Here is a 22655-nt window from a genome sequence, read left to right on the forward strand (position 1 = left end):
TATGGTCATAACTTAAAAATAAGTAGAAAATGTATGCCTTAAAAGACGAAGAACAAAGTCTACATTCCTTGGATACTGCTGATTGGAATTTTAGGGAATTTTACAACATGTATCTTTGTTTTGTGTGCTATTCATTCAAATAGAAATGAACTTAATGATGTGCAATAAAGGTTTTCTCAAAGCAAACTTTTTTTGTAAAGAAAACTGATTTGTTAATTTTTAATTTTAAGGGCTAAATGAAGATAGCCTTGAGACACTGAAGTCTTATTATTTAATATAATGAGGATCATAATAATGACTGAAGGTGTTGAAATGTGAGGTTTTATAATAAGTATAAGCTATTCTTGCAGTATTTATGGCTTTTAAGAAATGGAAAATCTAAGTCTCTGGATCCCCTGGTGTTTCACTTGCACATTAAAATTTGAGCTACTTGGAGTTCCCTATTGCAACTATTTCTTCCCCTACAGTGTTTGATAAGAATTTATTTATCGTTTAGGGGCGCCTGGGTGGCTCAGTTGGTTGAGCGTCCGACTTCAGCTCAGGTCACGATCTCACGGTTCGTGAGTTCGAGCCCCACGTCAGGCTCTGGGCTGATGGCTCAGAGCCTGGAGCCTGCTTCCGATTCTGTGTCTCCCTCTCTCTCTTGCCCCTCCCCCATTCATGCTCTGTCTCTCTCTGTCTCAAAAATAAATAAACATTAAAAAAAAATTAAAAAAAAAGAATTTATTTACTGTTCGTTTTTTTAAATAATGCCTTTATAAAAAAAATAAAATAATGCTTTTAGACCTGTCAGTAATATGTGCATCACCAATTATAGCTATTATGTGCATGTATGTCTTTCCCGCTTTATGAAACGAGGGAAACTTCTCCAGATCAGGAAAGTGATTCAAGGGCAGTGACTGTGAATTAGATCTCTCTCAGCGTAGCAGTGTAGTGAGAATAAAGATTTTGGAAACTCAAAGATCTGAATAGAAATCTTGGATCTACTACAAATTGTGTGGGCGACCTCAGGGCAGCAACTTAAACCTCTCTGAACCCATTTCCTCATTTCAAAAGCAGATGACAGTACACAGAGTGCTGAGTGTTCAGTGAGATAACATGGAAATCAACCTTCGAACCTAGTGGGCACACAGGGTTACTCCTGGCCCCTTGAAGCACAGAGCCCTTGCACATGGTAAATGTTCTTAATAAATGCACTGTTAACAATGAATTTTCTTTTTAACTACCCACTGATTAGTTATTCAGTAGAAATACTGAAGTTTTCTAAAACTTCTACTGAAGTTCTAAAATTTCTACTGGAGTTTTCTAAAACTTCAGTATTTTGGGTAGTTTGCTGATACAAAAAAAAGTTATTCCAGTTTACAGTCCACTTCTAAAGGGATTGTTGCCCCTGGTGGAGTGCTAGAATTTTGAAGTTAATAGGGCTGTTCCTTCATGGCAAGCTTTTCTTTGAATTAAAGGCTTGAAAATTCTTTACTATAAAAATTGTGTGTGTACATATATACACACACATAATATTTCCTACTTTCCATATACTTCCTCCAACACTCTGCAATCAAGTCACCGTCTGCCTTTTTCAAGGGGGTCCACATCCTCCCCACAAGAACACAGAGTTCCATTTCCTCTCGTTTTCTTATAAAAAGGAACCTAACCACACCACCCTTGCACCCACCTGCGGGCACTGTACTAACTGGGTAAACGGGATCTTCCAAGCCTGTCTGCACTCAGTGGGCACCTCGATTAAAGGGACTCTAAGTCATTTTTGCCTTAAAAGCGACTTGCAAAAGAGGGTCAATTATGTATATTTGTTCGCATCATTCTGTCCAATTACATCTACCTGAAGACGCACGTTACAATAATTACTTGGCAGAATATTCTTTGTCTTCGCTAAACCCACAAACCTTTACACACTCGCTGATCCAAATCTCCTGGAAGTCGGACTTTCTCTGCTGCTGCTATCACGTGAAAAGAAGGAAGAGGGCTCCCAGGAAAACAGGCTGTTGGCCGGGTCCAAACTGCCAAGTCAATATCACCCAAAGCAGAAACATGACATTTGGACAAATGCCGGAGACCCCCACCTTCTAAGATTCATGCCTGGTTTCCCAGGCCGGTTCCCCTACCTTTCGTGCTCTGGGAGGGAAGAGCAGAGGCCGCTGCGAGCTCAGGCTTACAGAGTCCCAACGCTCGGGTCCTGCAAGTCTGTGCCGCCCCTCTGTCCCTCCCGGGGTCACAGGGACACGTACTCCCCGAGCAGGGGGTTCGCTCAAGCTCCCCCACGCGAGCGAAAGGCCATTCGTTTTTCTTCCCTTGCGCGTCGGTAGTTTTAACATCTCCGAAACATGACTCTTGTCACAGAGTTTTGTGATCGTACACTTCAGAATACAAACACGTTCCAATGAATGAACTTAACCGAATGAGCTTGCCAGTTTATGTAAGGTCCTAGAGGAAAGGACCATGTCTTTCTTATGCTGGTGTCCACAGTACCCAGCACTCGGCTTGGCACTGAGTGTGTCCTGAACGCATCAAAATAGAAATGACTGCAGAAATGCGCAGAATGGGTGCAGAAAACAAGAGGGAGCGAAAAAAGGCTGGGGTCGCGGGGAGCAGGGAGTGCGCGGCCCCGCCGCCTGGGGGCAGTGTGGAGGGCGCGCGGGCGGCACCAGCGCTCCACAGTCGGGCTCCCTTTAGAAGGTGCTTCTCCCTAGCCGGACCTCCCGGCAGACACCCCGGACGCGGAGCGGGCTGGCCGCAGCGCCCGGCACACCCGACACTCCAGCGCGGAAGCTTGGGGTCGGCACCCCGGGGCCGAGGCAGGTGCAGCCGTCCCACCCTCGGTCTCCTCCTGCCGCACAGGGGCAGCACCATGCCTTCCGGCGTGGAGGCTCTGGACCTGCCGGCGTGGAACGGAGCCTCCGGCCTGTCCTGGGGGCCCCGCCACAGGTCAGTACCCCTGGGGCTCTCGGCTCCAGCCCGCTTGGAGCGTCCTGGGGGCCCCCTGCCTTCCGCGGGCCCTCCCCGGGGCCCCCACCGCCGGCCCTCCCCGGACTGCTTTCCTCCTGGGGTCTTCGGGCGTCCCTACTCCGCTGCTTCTCCCACCGCCCCCGCCTGGCTCCGCTAAGCTGCCTCCAGCCCCCCCGGGGCTCGCAGAGGCCCGCGGGTTTACACGTGGAAAAAAAGTACCCCGGGGCCCAGCTCCCAGCTCGCGCTGCCCGGAGGGAAGCAACGCGGCGGAGGTGGTGACTCGGGGGCGGGGCGGGAACGCCTGGCCACGCGCCGCTGGGCTCCCGGCTAGCACTTCAGCCTTGCGGTCCCGCCGACGCGCGGCCGGAGCAGCGCCCCGCCGTCCCCACCCCCGGGCCCGGGTCTTCGGGCCCCGGGGGGCTGCAGGAAGGGTAAGAGAAGGGAGCCCGCCTAGCAGGGCTCCAACTTTAGGGAAGACGTGCGTGCCCGGGAGGGCTGAGAGGTGTGTGCACTGAACGGGTTTTCCTGCTCGGAATCCCCAAAGCCGTGGAAAGTTTTGAAGGCGGAGACGTGGCCCTGCAGCCTTATCGGTTTCCCCAGGCCGGGACGCGGGAGACAGGATCAGGTGTTTTCAGGCTAACCGTCAGGTGAGGCGCCTGAGCGGTATCCTTCAGGATGTCGGATTCTGGAGGAACTCTCATCAAATGGATGGCTTTGCTGTTCTAGACTAGAGCTTTCTTGCTGCCTTGGGCGTGCTTATATTAGCTGCTTGCAGTTAGTTAAATAAGGCTGGGCTGTGCCTTCCGGAACAAACAGGCCTTTTCCTCAGGTGGGAGGGTTACAGTGTGGTTAACCCAATTCCTCTACCTTTATGAAAAGGCGCACAGTTCAGCCGGATGGCGCTGCCGAGGGGCCCCGCCTCCGTGGTCAAAGCCGCCACCACCCAGCTGCGTGGCTGAGCCCGAGCCCGGGGGGTGAGTACCAGCAGGCCTTGGCTCCCCCTCTGCTCACAAAACAAATCCAGTGGTGGGCCTTTACATTTTCTCGAAATAGTGGAGAGACTCTCCTGCGTTTCTTGCATGGCGTTCTCAGTATTACAAGCGGACTTATGCTAGCAAGGAAAGCCAGACTTTAAGAGAATTTACTTGATCTCTGGTGGCTGTCCAGATGACTTCAATTCCAAGCAAGCGTGGTGTGTGTGTGTGTATATGTGTGTATATACACACACACACACACACACATATACACACGTGTGTGTATATATATATATGCACACATGTATATATGTGTGTGTGTGTGTGTGTGTGTATATATATATATATATATATATACACACACATATGTTTTTTAAGACCTTTGAAAGGCTAGGTTTGAATTAGAGGACATAACTGTGGTACAACTTTGGCGACTGGATACATGCAAATGTTACACCAAAATGACCATCTCTCTTAAATGTCGATTTTTAATGGGGCAGATGGGCAGAAGTGATACGTTTCTTCCACTGCCTTAGCTCTAAAAGCCCTGTCCTAGAAGGTGGGGAGCACACAGACTCCGGGTTTCCTTACTGTCTTCTGCGTGGACTGATACACAGGCTTGTGCTTACGGTGGGTGTGATGTATATAATCTGTGTTGTTGTTGTTTGTTTTAAATCTTTAGTCCGGTATTTTTCTTAGCACGTTTCCTTCACAGCTTAACCATTTGTATCATATCCAGGGAGTATCTCCAGAGGCTCCCATTCTTACACTACAGGACACACACTTGGCCGTGCACACAAATAGCTTTCGAAGGGATTTACATTTGAAATCTATATATCCTCGTTGTGCAGGACCAGTGGGAAACAGAGGCTTGTGTCATTGTAAACTGAGAATGGAAGAAGGGGTCATCGAGAGAGGGCATGGGAAAGGTGGTCTAGCTGTCAAGATATGAATTCGGATGTTTGATGTTCAAGGGACCAGCTGCATTGTTCTCTGCAGAGGTGGGACGTGGGCTTCACACTTTTGAGAGATGTTCACCACCTCTGTGATGTGCTAACCAAATAGCCTAAGCTGGGGGGAATCCAGTAGCTTCTTCCGTTTGAGTCAACAGTCTCAAGATTTTAGCTCATCTTCCTCTTCATACTTCACATTGCGTCAAATAAGCTCCCACTACCAGAAACTTGCCCTTCTCCTTTAGCAAACCTTCCTTAAACCAGGGCTGTGGCCTGGACGCTTTAAAAACAGACATTGAGGAGGGCACCTGTTGGGATGACCGCTGGGTGTTGTATGGAAACCAATTTGACAATAAATTGTATTTAATATTAAAAGAAAAAAAAAAAAAAACCAGACACATTTCCCACTCTTCTCCTGAGCGTTGCCATGCAGGGGTCAACATAATGGTGCCAATTTGATTTAATCTCCTACACTTAAAAATCAGTAAATCCTGCAGTGTTTTAGGAGGCCATGTTCTTTTCTCCCAAGGAAGAGCATATTCAAAGTGTTGTTTCTGGAGTGCCTGGGTGGCTCACTTGGTTGAGCATCCAACTCCGGCTCAGGTCATGATCTCACAGTTTGTGAGTTCAAGTCCCACATCGGGCTCTGGGCTGACAGCTCAGAACTTGGAGCCTGCTTGGGATTCTGTGTCTCCCTCTCTCTCTGCCCCTCCCCCACTCATGCTCTGTTTCTCTCTCTCTCTCTCTCTCTCAAAAATAAAAATTTATTAAAATTTATTTAAAAATTTTAATTTATTTAAATTAAATTAAATTTAATTTAAATTAAAAATTTAATTTATTTAAAAATAAAAATTTAAAAACAAAAATTTAAAAAGTGTTTTTAACAACAGAGTAATAAATGTAAAAACTCATAATGAAGCAAGGAGGAAGAGTAATGGAGACAAATTTTGAACAGAATGGCAGAGAATAGAGAACTCAAAGTCAGGAGTGATCATATTCACAAGCTAATCTCTTCAGGCTCGGTCTCTTCACTGATGTGAAGTGAAACCCAGGATAAGACAGTTCTTAAAACTTAGTAGAAAAACAGGTGACTTCTTGTGGCTACAGTTTTCAAAGTAAAATTAGCAGCCAAAGAAAACCCTTTTGGCCATGAAAGATAAAAGTGGGATCTCTCTAGCGAAGGCTGGGCTGTTCTGTTCTTAGCCACAGCCAGGAGTCTAGGTTCCACGTGTGAGTTCTGAAGAATGAGATCACCCTTCAGTGAGCTCTTACATCATGATTATGGGCTTCATAGAGAAAACTTTTATTTCCAGACTTCATTCTTTTTTACTCAAACTGTAATATTCTTTTCAGGATCAAATGTTTAAAGCCAGGTTTTGGTTTGTTTACTTGTTTGCTTTGGCAATCATGGCGGGGTGTTGTGCAGGGGGGGGGGGGGTCCCATTTTCCTTAGATGACCTCTAGCTGAGCTTTCTACTCTGTTTGACCTTGGACCCCTGCCTCCTTTTCCCTGATGTGACAAGACAGCTTTGGGGAGGGGGGGAGGGAGGTTGCCAATATTCCTGTCCCCTCAATAGGGGGATGGTTTCCTTCCTTCTCCTTTGAAGGTTGTCTTCTGTTATCTCTCCTTGAATACATCTGTCGGGCAATAATTGGTGACTAGTGAAGCCAAAGGTTCTGAAAAATTGTCCTTGCTATAATTCCAGAAGACCCATAATTTAAATGGTGGGCTTTAAAAAATTATATCACCTAGAGCAGCTAGAGGGAATTGTCACAGATAGGGTGAACCTAGAGATTCCCCAGCTGACACTGAGGTGGGCTTGTCTAAGAATAAGGTAAACTCATTCAGTGGTTTGAGGAGAAAGTGGTTACTTATGGCTTTATGGCTTTTAATTTTCCTTTTCCTTTGGGAGAGTCATTAGCATGACCCTGTTAAATGGGGATTTTGTTGAAATGTTAGAGAAAGCCAAATGTGAAGGCTGCCATGATTCCTCTCATCTTCTCCAGCTGTAAGTGCTTTTGGAAGCCTGTATTGCTAAGAAATGGAGTTTTGCTTTACTTATCTCTGACCTAGAGAGCTGATTGGTAAGGATTTTCAAAGGGGGCGTGACTTGTTCAGAACCAGCACTTTAAAAATGTGCAGCCCTACTTCTGCTTTCTTGCTCGCCAGAGGCAGCAAAGTGGTGATGAGAGGGGATTTTATAGGAACTGGGTGGCATGGTCGGTCGTCTTTAGGGAAATTCCTGAAAGTTGTAGCGTGCACATTTTTTATGAGTGGCTCCAGTGGGAAATGAAAAGCCCTACAGTTTTTCTTCTCCAGTGCTTCTCAGGATTAGAATGACCATGTCATTTATGTCCTGAGAGCTATGCTTACACGGTAACCAGAGTTTCTCTCTTTTTCCCCTCCTTCCTTTCCTCCCTCCTTTCTTTCCTCCCTCCTTTCCCTTTCTTTCTTTCTTTCTTTCTTTCTTTCCTTCTTTCCTCCTTGACTTCCTTTTATTGGAAGTCCCACAGCATCAGCTATCTGAATCCATTCCTCTGCCTCCCTCTCTCTCTCTCTCAGCACAAATCATGAGAAAATCAGTTCATTATAGGAATTGGAGTCGAAGAAAAAAAAATGTATGATGTATATTGTTGGGATTTTTCTGAAGCCTTCCATCTGCCAGGTTGCTCTGTGACATTCACTCCCTGGGCCAGCATGGTCATTGCTGTAAACACAGTGAAATTTAGTCTCTGCCTGACTTCCCCACTTTCTATCTCGTACACAAACATCAGGCAGAGAAATACTGGATTACCTGGCATGTGTTATTAGATTCCTTTTTTACATAACTTGTTTTAACTCATGACAACTCAAGAATCCATATGTTAATCACCAAAAGTCAAGAAAATATGGAGGACTTAAAGAAGAAATTTGAGATTATATGTGACACTACTGCAAAAGAGTGCCAAGATTTTTTTTTTCCTTTCTGGTTTATGCACTTCTAGACTTGAAAAATGGAGTCTCAATGTATTTATTTCGTAACTTAAAAGAATTAACAATATGCATAGACATCTTTAGGTCAATACAATGTTGCCAGTAGGGTTACAGTGAACATTTTTGTAGTCATCTTTTTGACTGGCACTTGTTCTAAAAAACTCATACCCCCTTTGAAAACACATTTTGAAGTTCACTCAGTTTTAAGCATTTGTTGTGCAAATCCACAGAGGTTTGATTCCTAGATCACAGATACTCTTCTGGATACCGAGCCTGAGTGCCCTTCAAAAATGTACATTTCCATCAATACAGGCTTGTTCTCAGTTTTGGTAAATGAAACTTAAGATAGATTTTCACCAGTCTGGCTGTTAGTACATTTTCGTTGCTGTTCAATTTTCACTGAACTGTTCAGATCCTTGGCCTGTTATTACACTAGGTTGTCTTTTTTTCTTCTCATAACTTGGATCTGTCTACAGGTAATAGGTCATAAACTTCTGGCTGTTTCAATAGATTGCAGACTTTTCCCCTGTTCTGTCTTTTAACGTTTCAAAATCTTAAATGTTTGTGTGAAGATCTGTCAGTCTTTTTCATTGGCTTCTGACATTGGCTTGTGTCATCCTTAGAAAAGTATGTCAAATCATATTTTAAAAAATTCTCTCTTAGGCTTTGACCGATTTTATTTTTTAAATGTGTCTAAGTTTTACTTTTGCACTTGGAATCCAGGAGGATTCTCATTTTCTCTCTCCCCAGTAGATTCCAAGTTTTCATGATAACAATTCACTGAAAAGTTGATTCTTTGGAAAGACTTCAGGAATATTAATTGAAACAAAATAGGGTTTCTCTCAGCAAACCAGGCAACCAAATTACCTAAAACACTCTCACGTGTCTTGGCCGAGCAAGCCTTTTCAGTATAATTTTAATTCAAAATTTCCTATCAGTGTTTTAGACTCTATATCGTTGTTATATTGTTTTTATTATGTTTGTTGCTGTTGTCATTATTATTATTTCATCTTAACAGGTACTGGCCAACACAACGTTCATATAGTCAAGGTTGTTGTCTCATTCATTGACCCATTTCTTTTTCCTAAAAATTAGTCATCAAACACCTGTTATGTGTTAGGTGCTCTGCCGTATGCTGGGGGATGTAGCGATGACCAAGACCTGGCCTTCAAGAAGTTCTCTTGTAGAGAAGACCAATAAAGAATATGATCTCAATCATAAAGGAAATTAAGTGCTGAGACAGGCAGTAGGGAAGGATGAGAAGGAGCCAGACGTACAGAGAGTTGGGGGCATAGCAGTATGACAGGTGAAACAGCAGATGCAAATGGCCAGATCAGGGACTGTTTCAGAGCCAGGAAAGAGGATGTGGGGGAGAGTGGGTATGGGAAGGAGGGGGCAGGAGACTTTTAGGCAATAATGGGAGGGTTGGATTTTAGTTTGAAAGCAGGGGGAAGCCACTATGGAGTTTTAAGCAGGGCAGTGATATCTGACTTGTGCTTTTAACGTTACCCCCCAGGGGTGCCTGGGTGGCTCAGTCAGCTGAGCGTGGAACTCTTGATTTCAGCTTAGGTCATGATCCCAGAGTCACGGGATGGAGCCCCACATCCGGCTCTGTGCTGAGCATGGAGCCTGCTTGAGATTCTCTTTCTCCCTTTGCCCCTCCCCTCTTCAGATTCTCTTTCTCCCTTTGCCCCTCCCCTCATTCTCTTTCTCTAAAATACAAAAATTAAATAAAAATAAAAAATAAAAATAAATTAAAAAAACCCATTACCTCTAAGGCTGCAGTGGATAGAGGGAGGTGGACCAACCCATGATATGCTTTGAAGGAAGACTTGATCAATTGGATGTGTGGATTGAGGAAAAGGAGAAGGCAAATTATGGCTCTGGAGCAAAGTTCCTATACTTTACTACGCATTAGAATTACCTGGAAAGCTTATCACAAATCTTGATACTTAGCTCATAACTGGGCACCAGTTAGATCCGAATATCTAGGGGCTGGAAGCAAGGCGCTGAAACCTTTTAAAAGTCCCCAAATGGGGGTGCCTGGGCGGCTCAGTCAGTTAAGCGTTGGACTTTGGCTCAGGTCATGATCTCACCGTTTATGGGTTCGAGCCCCGTGTCAGGCATTGTGCTGACAACTCGGAGCCTGGACCCTGCCTCGGATTCTGTCTCCCTCTCTTTTTCTGCCCCTCCCCTGTTCATGCTCTGTCTCTTTCTCTCAGTAATAAACAAACATTAAAAATTTTTAAATAAATGTCCCCAAATGCTTCTAGTGTGCAGCCAAGGTGGAAAATCACTGATAGGGGGAGTGGTTACAGCTGAAACATCTGGATAAATGTGTGTAATCACTGTGCTGAGCAGATGGGTGGAGAAGGGGGTGGGGGTTGGTGTGAGAAATCTATTAGACGTGTGGGTGGAGTTTCAAGGAAGAGGTTGGATAAGGGAGTCTGTTCAAGAGAGAGATTTGCTGGAGTTGCAGATGTGAAAGTCCACATCATGTGGGTAATATTTAAAGCCACAGGACTGGGTCTCGAGAAAGGAGGACAGAGGATAGAAACGCCCTGGACTGTGTCCTGAGGCTCTCTGGCACCCGAAGTCCGATGGAAGAGGAGCCAGCAAAGGAGGCTGAGAAATGCCCAGTGAGGTAGGCAGAAGAACCAGGGGAGTGGGATGTCCTAGAAGCAGAGGGAAGAGGTTGCCCCGGGGTTGTACTGGTCAGCGGAATCAAAGGTGGCCCAGCCACTAAGCTGCAGCCTAAGAAGTGACCATTGGCACCTGCAGCCGGAGAGGGTTCACTGGGGAATAACAAATGGAAACTAAGGGTTTGCTCTAAAGAGTCTGAAGACCCTGAGGAAAAGAAATGTTGGATTCATCCCATCAGATAGCTTTACTTGTTTTTTCCTTCTCATTTTAATAACATGACCATTTAGAAGTCTCCCGAATTTATGGACTAGGATTCTGTTGTCAGCCAAATTATCACACATTTCTTTTTTTTTTTTAATTTTTTTTAACATTTATTTATTTATTTTTGAGACAGAGACAGAGCATGAACGGGGGAGGGGCAGAGAGAGAGGGAGACACAGAATCGGAAGCAGGCTCCAGGCTCTGAGCCATCAGCCCAGAGCCCGACGCGGGGCTCGAACTCACGGACCGCGAGATCGTGACCTGAGCCGAAGTCGGACGCTTTAACCGACTGAGCCACCCAGGCGCCCCAGTCACACATTTCTAAATAAGAGAAGTTGTATTTGAAATACTAGTTTATTTGAACATGACATTTTTTTCCCCTTCATTCCTGACTATCTTCCAGGCCATTACTCCCTTTATTTAAAAATGTTTCATTTATTTGTTGTGGGGAGGGAGGGGCAGAGAGAGAGAGGGAGACAGGATCCGAAGCGGGCTCCTCACTGCCAGCACAGAGCCAGATGTGGGGCTCGAACCCATGAACCATGAGATCATGACCTGAGCTGAAGTCAGATGCTCAACCGACTGAGCCACCCAGGCGATTACTCCTTAAGAAATATTTAATTCAGGGATCAAGGAGGAACACTGGACAGGGGGGTCAGTAAATTGGATTCTTTTGGGGGCAGGTTGCAACCTGAGGGTACCTTAATTGCCTCATTCATAAAATAAGGAGATGGGAACAGATCACCTGCAAGGTAGAGGATTTCAAACTGGGTGCACATTTGAATAACCTGGGGAGCTTTTTAAAAGCCCCAGTGCCTGGGCCGCACCCACGCCAATTAGGCCAGAATCTCTGTGGATGGAGGCTGGGCTTCAGTGTTCTTCAGGTGCCCCAGGTGACTCAGTGTGTAGCTGAGTTTGCAAACAGTGGCCCTAAGTTCTTCTCTAGCTCTAATATTGAAGTAGTCAATTCTTGGGTCTTAATACATTCCCTACCCTCAACAAACTCAGGAAAAAGGGAAGACTGGATACCAGGTAGGCAATTAGCAGTGTCTGTTAAGGGAGGTCTCAAAATTTACCTTCCGGGCTTCCTTTCACAGGATGGGACTGATGGATACTCTCCATAAAAATGAGGGAGCAAAGGAATTCCAGGAAATGTGGATTCCAATTTGGGAAAGAGGTGAGGGGAATTTCCAAGTTGATGGCCCTGAATAGGAATTAGGAAGCAACCAGTGTAGGTTGAAGCAGGAGGATGAGGCTCCAGGACCGATGAGAAGAAAGAACTGGGAGAAGAAAGAATTTGACGAGTTGCCCAACTTGTTTGATTGTCTTGAAGGCAGCTGGCAGATTCAGCCAGAGTTTGGTGATGGAATCCCAGCTGGTCTGTTGAAAACTGAGCAAATGGGGAAAAGGGGCAATTAACTCCAAAAGCTTTTTCTTACAAGGAGGAATATAAAATCACAGTGTACTAGTGGCTCAACTGTGAAACACATTTGCATATTCACTTCATAAATTCTGAGTATCCAAAAGTTTTATTAAAATTTTATTGAGATGATGAGCAGGGAGGGGACAGGTGTATGCTTGCTGGTGGGTGGGGGGCACATATAAGAGCTAAAATCATCTTTTCCATGGGAGGATGTAGATTGATAATATCTAAAAGAGAAATAAATAGTGGGGCAGCATTATTTAGAAATATTAAAGTAAATAACTGAAAAGAAACATAAAAGAATTTGCCTCTAAGGAGCAGAAATCAGGGGTGGGTTTGTTACATAGTTCCTTTAAAATTATGGGGCGCCTGGGTGGCGCAGTCGGTTAAGCGTCCGACTTCAGCCAGGTCACGATCTCGCGGTCCGTGAGTTCGAGCCCCGCGTCAGGCTCTGGACTGATGGCTCGGAGCCTGAAGCCTGTTAACGATTCTGTGTCTCCCTCTCTCTCTGCCCCTCCCCCGTTCATGCTCTGTCTCTCTCTGTCCCAAAAATAAATAAAAAACGTTGAAAAAAAAAATTAAAAAAAAAAAAATAAAATAAAATTATGTAGATGAGGGGTGCCTGGGTGGCTCAGTCGGTTAAGCGTCCGACTTCGTAGTATAGAATAAATGCAAAGGAAGCCATAAGTGGGATTTAGGCAATATTGACATGATACAGTTTATACTTTAAAAAGCCCACCCTGTGCATCAATCTGATATTGTATCTCTGGATGGGATGTCATATGAAGTATACGATGTCATCTATGATATATTCCAGGCAAAAATGTTTAACTTGAGTCTATCAAACCTTTGCATCTAACAAACAACTTGGCATCATGATCTCACCTTTGGTGAGCTGGAGCCCCGCGTTGGGCTCTGTGCTGACAGCTCAGAGCCTGGAGCCTGCTTCAGATTCGGTCTCCCTCTTTCTCTGCCCTTCTCCTGCTCACACTCTCTCTTTCTCAAAAATAAATAAACATTAAAACAATAAAATAAAATTATGTAGACGATTAAGTTTGGCGGGGAAAGATGACATTGGGGAGGTAGGTGGGACCAGACAATGCAGAGCTGTATAAATGTAGGTTCCTGGTGGTACTTACTGTTCCCTTGCTAAGGGTACAGGAGGGATAGATTTGGGAAGTGGTTCACCTGCTTCTGCGGTCCCATCCTGTGTGACTAGTAAGAGATCGTTGTGAATTAGGAAAACCATTCTGTTCTAGTGCCACTGCATCAAAACAAGATACCTCAACAGGGATGTCTGTCAGGATCTTGGGGAACAAACACCAATTTCTCCCAAGCTAAGGAGTTTGTAATATCAGCAGTGGTAACACAAGAACATCCACATCTATGGTGGTGGTGTGGTTGGAGCTCTGAAACACTGGAGAAGTAGTCCCAAATATTTTTTTTTAATGTTTATTTATTTTTGAGACAGAGAGAGACAGAGCATGAGCAGGGGAGGGGCAGAGAGAGAGGGAGACACAGAATCTGAAATAGGCTCCAGGCTCTGAGCTGTCAGCACAGAGCTAGACGCGGGGCTCGAACTCACGAACTGTAAGATCATGATCTGAGCCGAAGTCGGACGCTTAACCCATGGAGCCACCCAGGCACCCCCCAAATATTTTTGACAACTTCCCCCATCAGTTAAAAGAACATCCCCCCTCTCTGAATGTATGTTTGTATATTGTTTTATATTCTATAAAATAGGTAAAACGAACATTTTAAAGGGTGAGGTAGGATATTAAAATAAATTGCTAAATGCAGTGACTTTACATCATTATGACTTCATAGTGTCATTACCTAATAACTTGGGGTATAACGCATACATTTAACAATAGTAGCTTTGGCCAATATCTTGAATAGTTTTCTTGATAAATCTGTTTCTTTTTTCCAACTTCTTTTCAGATCATATTTGTTTTTGAAAAAATTTTTTAATGTTTATTTATTTTTGAGAGAGCATGCAAATGGGGGAAGGGCAGAGAGAGAGGGAGACACAGAATCCAAAGCAGACTCTCGGCTCTGGGCTGTCAGCACAGAGCCTGACGCGGGGCTCGTGAACCGTGAGATCCCTGAGATCATGACCTGAGCTGAAGTCGGACGCTTAACTGACTGAGCCACCTAGGCACCCCTTTCATCTTTTTTGAACTCATGGAAAACAAAGTTTATATTAGGAGAGTATTTGTGTCTTCATTTTCTTGATGCTAATGTAGGCCCTCATTGGTTCCAGTGAGTCTCATTTTTTTGTAAGAATCTTTATGTCTCTTGCCCACCTTGTGAGGGTTGACTAAACTGGATAATATACTCCAAAAATGCTTAAATGGGCTCACCTAAACCTTAAGTGGTAGGAATATGCTGAAAACCAGTGAGGCCACCAACATCAACCCCCTACTTTGGGATCTTGCTTCCCCCCCCCCCCCCCCCCCCCCCCCAGGTTGCCTTGCATACCTACATGAAACACAGGCATCTGGCATTCTGGCCAAGTGAGGGCAGCTTGGGTATGATACATAATAATCCATATGATAAAACTCATAAATTTAGGGGTGCCTGGGTGGTTCAGTCGGTTAAGCGTCTGACTTTGGCTCAGGTTATGATCTCACAGTTTGTGAGTTCAAGCCCCATATAGGGCTCTGTGCTGTCAGTACAGAGCCCGCTTTGGATCCTCTGATCCCCTTTCTCTCTCTCTGCCCCTCCCTGACTTGTTCTCTCTCTCTTTCTCTGTCTCAAAAATAAAATGTGTAAAATTGTAAATCTTCTCTCTTTGCTAGGTTAATACAGTTAGTAGCCCTAACCCTTTCTTCTCACATACCAGTGAATAGTCCCTTGTGTGCACGCACCCCTCTTTGGAGGCCACTGTAATAGAAAACAATCTTTCATATCTCTTTTTGAGTAGGGTAAGGGTCATGCAAACTGAAAAACTAGCGGCCTGGGCTGGTTAGCTTATTTGCTGAGCCGATCGTGGTAATGGGAACAAGGTACCATCACTGAACTTTGTGTATTTTTCTGAGGCAAAGGCCAAGAGCCTTCACAGGTTCTCACATGGGGTTATGACCCCAGCGAGGTTAAGAATTGCTGGTACCTTGTTTTCTTTTGCTTTTTGAAAAAACTTCAAGCTTCCATAGACTTTCTTAGTCATTGATTTGTTAAAGCTGGAATTGCCCTCGGACACATGATAGCCTTAAAATTAGGGGACATCACACAGTCTTGAGCATCTGAGGGAAGAGTAGGTTTTCTTAATAACAGACGGGAGCTTTGATGTGCTTCTTCTCTGACTTCTCACCCGTAGCACTAAGACTCAGGCTTCTTTCTCTCCTAAGTCCTCTTTAGTTTTCCATTCTAGCCCATCATGTGGGTGAATTTCCATTCTATTCTAGATTTTGTCTTTATGCTCACCAATATGGTGCTTTTTTCCTCTGCTATTTTGGTCTCTAACAGTGCCACTTATTAAGCTTAAATAATCCAGATCGTGCATTTCCTATAGTTTAGTGAAACATAAATAATTCATGAGTCCTGATTACTCTTATTTATTTCATGCAATTTCACTTTCACAAACCCACAGTTGGTGGGTCAGAGTGCGATCTTCACTGATTTCTCTTCCTTGACTGATTTCATGGTGCAATTTCTCGTCCCCTGAATTGCGTTATGAGTTATGAGTCCCACTCTCTGTCCTTTTCTCAACCTGTTGCTGATTTTCATCATTTGTGATAGAGCTTGCAGTGTTTTTCCTGCTGACTTAACTCTTGCTTGGACAGTTGTGATCGCGGCTTCAGGCTTCCTGTACCAAGCACCCAGCCTGAGCACAGGAGGGTGTTGCATGATTAAGTGGCAAATGCAGGGATGTTTTGGTCTTGTGATATTGTCTTGCCTCTTTTGTGTTTTTAGTTTTCCTTCTGTTTCACTTTGCATTGGTTGTTTGTTTGACACCATTATATTTCTGTTATAGGATGTCCAGTTGTATCTGAGTGTGTATTTAATACCCTTCACCGAACAGGGAACTAGGGCAGATCTACAAATTGGGAAGAGGGGTGCAAGAAAAAGCTCTCAGAAAAGTAAAGTTTAGAAAGCTTGTACATTTACATTATTCTTGAGATTCTAGAATTTTTAAGCCAAAATATCATCACCTTTTCTTCCAAACTTCAGATGTTATTTCTAAACCTAAGTTGGACTTATTTTTTTTTTTTAAGTTTATTTATTTATTTTGAGAGAGAAAGAGAGAAACAGACCATGCAACCTGGGGAGGGACAGAGAGAGAGAGAGAGAGAGAGAGAGAGAGAGAGAGAGAATCCCAAGCAGGCTCCATGCCGCAGCACAGACCTGGATCCGGGGCTTGATCTCACGAACTGTGAGACCACGACCTGAGCCAAAATCAAGAGTCAGACATTCAACTGACTAAGCCACCCAGGAGCCCCAAGTTGGACTTACTAAAAACAGCCATCTCATCCTGTAACTTTATTATTCACATTAATTTTTTTTCTGTATTTCTATCTTTCTATCCTCTGTTGATTATATTTGGCTAGTACTACTCTTTATTTCACCAGATGGCTCTGTATGCCTGAGGGGGAAGTTCTTCATGCTAGCGTTTTCATTTTTCTTTTTATCCTTCACATTGCTAGAAGTCTTACAACTGCTCTGTAAGTAAAAAACTTCTGGATGGGTGGAGTAATGTCAATAATTTAACACAATAAATGATTCTGATGTTTGTTATCTCTCTCTCTCTCTCTCTTTTTTTTTTTTTTTTTTTTTTTTGCCTGTGACTTATTTTCTTAATAAGGTTTCTTAGGATAATGTTAAAGTCAGTTACCATTTTTTGAACATTTAATGGCCATGTAGTCAAAGAAACCAGCAGCTGAAAGATTTGTTTGAAGCCACTTGAAGCAATTGAGGTACTGTGGTCTCTCTGTTCCGGGGGTGCTCAATGGAGATTTCACTTACAGCAGGGAACACATTTTATGGTACTTTTATGTGTTCATCTCTTTCCCTTCCATGGAACTGAGCTCTTGGAAGGCAGGAAAATGTCTCTGGCAGAGCTGGGCCCACAAGGCGTTCAGCGAGTATTTGACCTAATGCCCTGTGTTTCACATCACTGTTTTCAAGAAGACCACGTCTTCTTTCATCAGCATGGTGTTTCTCACACTAGAGGCCAGGGGTGTATGTGGGAGAGGAGTTTCCATGCCTTCTCCTGAGGGTTTATCACAACTTTTCAGATGTCCCTTTTCGTTTAATTAAATGAAAAAAAAATTACTGTGAATCATCAGGATGAATACGTTAGCAATATGGTTCTGCTGAAGCAATGGTGGTTAACTCTAAATTCAGCCCTGCTCGGACAGGCCCACGAAAACTTCTTCTGGTGTGTTCCAGGGGTCTGAAGGTTCGTGGTGGAGGATGAGCTGTCAGGATACCACTTTCTTCTTGGAAATGCCTCCCTCAGTGCTCTTTGTCAGGCATCCCTGTGGCACTTACCCCTCTGTGTGTTATGATGGATTTCCCTCTGGCTCTGTGTCCCCCTCTTCCAGAGTTAGCCCATTTCCACAGTGCTTTCACACTATGGTGCAACACTCACTGAACTATGGGATAACCTGGGAATACGTTTTCGTAAGTCTTTCTCTCTTACTGGACACTGAACATCAGCAGTTCGGGGAACCTCTCCAGCTTTGAGTCCCGAGTACCCAGCTCTCCCAGCACAGTGCATGGTAAGGTGGTCAGATCGAGTCCCGAGGTAACTAGAATGGATGCAGGCAAACACATTTTAAAGGTCTCTTCATTCTTTTGAGATGAGACTCATGTGGTCATTGATTCTTCATTTCTGAAAGTATTTTTTGTTTTCCCCAAGTTGGTCTTAGAGGTATTTGTACCTATTCTTGTCTTTCAATATGCTGAGCATGAGTCTTCTAACCTGTGTCTGATTCTGATATACTTGGCTCTTTTTCAGCTCCCTGTTTCTTTTTCTTTCTTTCTTTCTTTTTTAAACATTTTTATTTATTTTTGAGACACACAGTCAGAATGAGCACAAGCAGGGGAGAGGGAGAGGGAGACGCAGAATCCTAAGCAGGCTCCAGGCTCTGAGCTGTCAGTGCAGAGCCTGACGTGGAGCTTAGACTCATGGACCCTGAGATCATGACCTGAGCCAAAGTCGGACGCCCAAATGACTGAGCCACCCAGGCGCCCCTCTGCTCCTGTTTCTAAGTAGGCTGTTCCATATTGCTTGGTTTCCTCATGTGCTTGGTTATGTCTTACTCCCAGCTGATGAATGTGTTTTCCAAGTTATTTGTTAGAGTGCCCAAGTCCTAGGATGAACCTCCAGAGAAGTCTGTGTGAGTTTGCTGGGAGATGGAGGGCAGTTTCAGTTTGAAACCAAGCAAGCTTGGTTTGATGTTCTCTGGCTCATCCAGGTGTGAGGCGCAAAGGGCTGTGTTGTGGACATCATTTCTCAGGATGGGCCTGTTTCTTAAATTTCCTTTTCTTTTATTTGAAACTACTCTGGCCTTTTCTGTAGTGCTCTAAGCTTGGGGACAGGCAGTTTTAATGCTAGTTATTTTTCTTTTTTTTTTAACGTTTTATTTATTTTTGAGACAGAGAGAGACAGAGCATGAACGGGGGAGGGGCAGAGAGAGAGGGAGACACAGAATCGGAAGCAGGCTCCAGGCTCTGAGCCATCAGCCCACAGCCCGACGCGGGGCTCGAACTCACGGACCGTGAGATCGTGACCTGAGCTGAAGTCGGCCGCTTAACCGACTGAGCCACCCAGGCGCCCCGTTGCTAGTTATTTTTCTGATAAGGTGCTAGCACTTTGGGACCCCTGTCTACATCTGAGGAGGATCTCCTAGCAGGTCTTGGATGGATTTTGGGCCTTGAACCCTGGCTCCTTCACTCCCCTTTCCCAGGGCTGCAGACTGAAGCCTCAGTACACGTGCCCGCACTTCTCCAGGTTCTCCCCAAGACTAGACCAGACGTTCCTTGCTTTCAAAAATTTTTAAGTGTTCTGAGAACCATTTTTACAAGTTTACAGGTTTAGAAACTTTATTACAAGTTTTTTTTAATTTAAATATATTTGACATATATCATTGTACAAATTTCAGGTGTTCAACATGTTGATTTGTTGCATGTATATATTGTAATATAATGGCCACCATAGCAATAGTTAGCTTCTCTGTCCCTCACAGAATTATCATTTCTTTTAAAAAAAATTTTTTTTTTTTTTTACATTTATTTATTTTGAGAGACAGAGACAGAGCACAAGTGCGGGAGGGGCAGAGAGAGAAGGAGACACAGAATCCGAAGCAGGCTCCAGGCTCTGAGCTGTCAGCACAGAGCCCAACGCGGGGCTTGAACTCACAAACTGTGAATCATGACCTGAGCCGAAGTCGGACAGTTAACTGACTGAGCCACCCAGGCGCCCCTATCATTTCTTTTTTGTGGTGGGGATAATTTGAAGATCTAGTCTGTTAGCTAGTTTGATGTTTATAATACAGCATTACTGTTTATATTCACTATATCATGTGTTAGATCTCTAGGACATATTGTTCTACTTCTGATTCTTTAGTCTTTTACAGGTATTTCCTCTAACTTCCCGCACTCCCCAAAAGAAATATGCATTTTGACTGCATCTGACTTCTGACTTCTGACTTCTCTCTCTTCTTTCTTTTTCTTTCCCTTTCTTTCTAACATCCCTCTTCCTCCCCTTCCTTTCTTTTTCCTTTCCCCTTTCTTACATTCTTCCTCCTTCTTTTCCTTCCTTCCTTCCTTCCTTCCTTTTTTTCCCTTCCTTCTGCCCAGCAGGTGAATTATGAATAACCTAGCCTACTATTTCTGGAAATAGAAGGTCTAAAAATCAATTTAAAAATAGAAAATTATTAACTGAGTATAAGCCTTAAATAGTCTTAATATAAGCCTTAAAATAGTCTTTCCTTTTTAGTCTTCTTTAAAACTTCTTAATTGGGGTGGATAATGTAGATCTGAAGTCAGTATAAAAATAGGTCATTCAGATATTTCAGGTGAAAAGGTGCCCACAAATGACCCCCAATTATAGAAACTTCCCTAGAGATGAGTACCTTGAGTGATTGGCTGAACTTAGTAAAATTTATTCATTAAATTTGCCATCAAGACACTTCCTGTTGTGAGAAACAGAAGTCTAACTTAAACTAGCTTAAGCCTCAAAGAGTATTTATTAGCTCAAATTGAAAGTCTTGAGATGAATGGCTTCAGGTACAGCTGGATCAAGGAACTCAAGTATTGCCATTAGGCTTAGTGTCTATCTTTTGTCTGTTCTGTGTTAGCTTCACTCTCTGACTTGCTCTTTTATGATGGCAAGGTGGCTTTCACAGACTCCAGACTCACAGCCTTTGCTTTAAGTCTATGATCTGCAAACTTTGTTGATTATGTATCCAATGGTAAAAGTTAAGCACATGTTATTTATAAATTATATGCCATTATATACCACTATTATTCCATGTTGTATTAATTATTAGTAGAGTTCAGTTTTTTTTTTTTAAGGTAAAGAATAAAATAGGGGCACCTGGCTGGCTCAGTAGAGCATACGACTCTTGCTCTCAGGGTAGTGAGTTTGAGCTGCATGTTGGGTGTAGAGTTTATGTAAAATAAAAGATTAAAGTATAAAACACATTTAAAAAAGGAAAGAATAAAATAGAAATACTAATACTTTCTATACTGCCAGTGGATTGTTTTGCACGCCCCAATTCGACAACAACTTAGTTGGAAGGATGGCATTTCTCCCATCAGATATAATCACAGTCTTGTGACCATAACTCATTGGTTCTTTTTGGCCTAGCTTGAGTCACATGCCCATTTCTGAGTCCACTGTCCTCAAAATAGTAAAAGAAAACTTTACTAATGTAAGGTGACACAAATAATTGACTAGGCATAAACAGATACTATTTTAACTTTTTAAAGGTATCTACATTTTGAATCTTGTAATCACTGCTGTATAATCAAAAGAAGGGGCATAATCATTGAGTACAGCATTATAGAACAAAGATTCTCTATTTTCATGGCAATATAATTCCATTAGTCTTTGCTAAATTTCTGTGGTTTCGTACCTGGAGTATCATGAAACTATCCTATCTAGTTTTTGTTAGTATTCCAGTGACAGGTGAATGCTATATGTTGAGAGGTAGGAATTGATGAGTCTTGCAAATAAAATCCTGTTCTTACAAATTTTTTGAGAATGGCTATTTTGAACAAGATGAAAAACTATGTGGAAAGGCAGGTGATAGAGGGTCCTGAATAATTTTCAGATTTCTAAAGAGAAAAGGAGGTTACTGTTTGGAGAGAGAATTTTGCTTGTAAGAATGGGTAAAGAACACAAATGGAAAGCATTATTCAGAAACTCTCTGATGAACAAGATGTTCTGCTAATTTAAAAACTGGTCTTGTGTGGCAGAAATGCAATGGCTCATCTTGATTCTGAGGTGAAAGAGGAATGTCTGCGGGAAGACCTGAAGTTTTATTTCATGAACCCTTGTGAAAAATACCGAGCCCGACACCAGATCCCGTGGAAGCTGGGGCTGCAGATTTTGAAGATAGCCATGGTCACCACGCAGGTAATTCATATTATCAGTTTATTCGGGGATTTTTTTTTTCCCTTACCACAAGGTGAAACAGTTTTCAGGTGTTCCGCCCTTAACTTTTGTTCTGAAAAGTCCACACTCAAGTTCATAAAACTGTAAAATTATGTTGACTCTGGAGGGCAGAGGGTAGGTTGAAGTTCAGTTTTGATGAGGACCTTGTTTTAGTAAGGGATTATGAGGTAAATACAGATAAATCATAGATCTGTATAGAATAGTAGACCTGTATGTCTGTGGGGGTGGGGGTGGAGTTCTGTATCCGAGTGAAGCACGTAGACTGGCAAAATCTGCTCAATCCCAGGTGATGGTGTCCTTCGAATTTCTCATCTTCATTCAAATACACTTTTGAAATCCGCATTTTTGACTGTTCTGTGTTGGGATTTATCAGAACGCTGTCTCCCTTCCATCAGTAGCTAAGTGCTTTAAGTAAACGCTTACCCACCTCCACCCCATCTAGCAGGAGCACACAAAGGCTACACACTGGGATCTTCTGTTGAGTTTCATATTTTTTTAAGTTATTTATTTTTGAGAAAGAGAGAGAGAAGCCCAAGCAGGTTCTGGACCGTCAGCACAGAGCCTGATGCAGGGCTCAAATTCACGAACCGTGAGATCATGACCTGAGCTGAAATCAAGAGGCAGACGCTTAACCAACTGAGCCACCCAGGTGCCCTTATATCCTTGAGACTTAATCACCAGCATCACTACAGCCATCAAAGTTGTCATCTAGTTTTTGAGACTGTGGTTTGGAACCAGTTTTTTTTTGGTTTTTTTTTTTTTTTTGAGGGGGGTGCCTCTCTAGGTAAGTACATTTAAAATGCATACCCTTTTAGAAACTCTACTGATTTGGGGTATT

At 43.5% G+C, this 22655-nt stretch overlaps 1 protein-coding gene across 4 annotated transcripts in view; it reads left to right on the forward strand.

Annotated features, from left to right (window-relative positions):
- Positions 1 to 2678: 2678 nt before the first annotated feature.
- MCOLN2 (mucolipin TRP cation channel 2) overlaps positions 2679 to 22655 on the forward strand; it is a 58062-nt gene continuing 38085 nt past the window's right edge. The window contains exons 1-2 of one of the 4 annotated variants that reach the window (XM_060625236.2): positions 2679 to 2940; positions 21619 to 21778. In XM_060625236.2, coding sequence (XP_060481219.1) covers positions 2864 to 2940; positions 21619 to 21778 — 237 coding nt within the window. In that variant the 5' untranslated portion in view covers positions 2679 to 2863. Of the gene's footprint in view, positions 2941 to 3276; positions 3393 to 3441; positions 3609 to 10306; positions 10507 to 21618; positions 21779 to 22655 lie in introns of those variants that run through there. The other 3 variants (XM_060625238.2, XM_060625239.2, XM_060625237.2) reach the window with 3 other exon arrangements.

Source organism: Panthera onca, chromosome C1, assembly GCF_046562875.1.
Source record: "Panthera onca isolate mPanOnc1 chromosome C1, mPanOnc1 haplotype 2, whole genome shotgun sequence".
Classification (NCBI taxonomy): Eukaryota; Metazoa; Chordata; class Mammalia; order Carnivora; family Felidae; genus Panthera; species Panthera onca.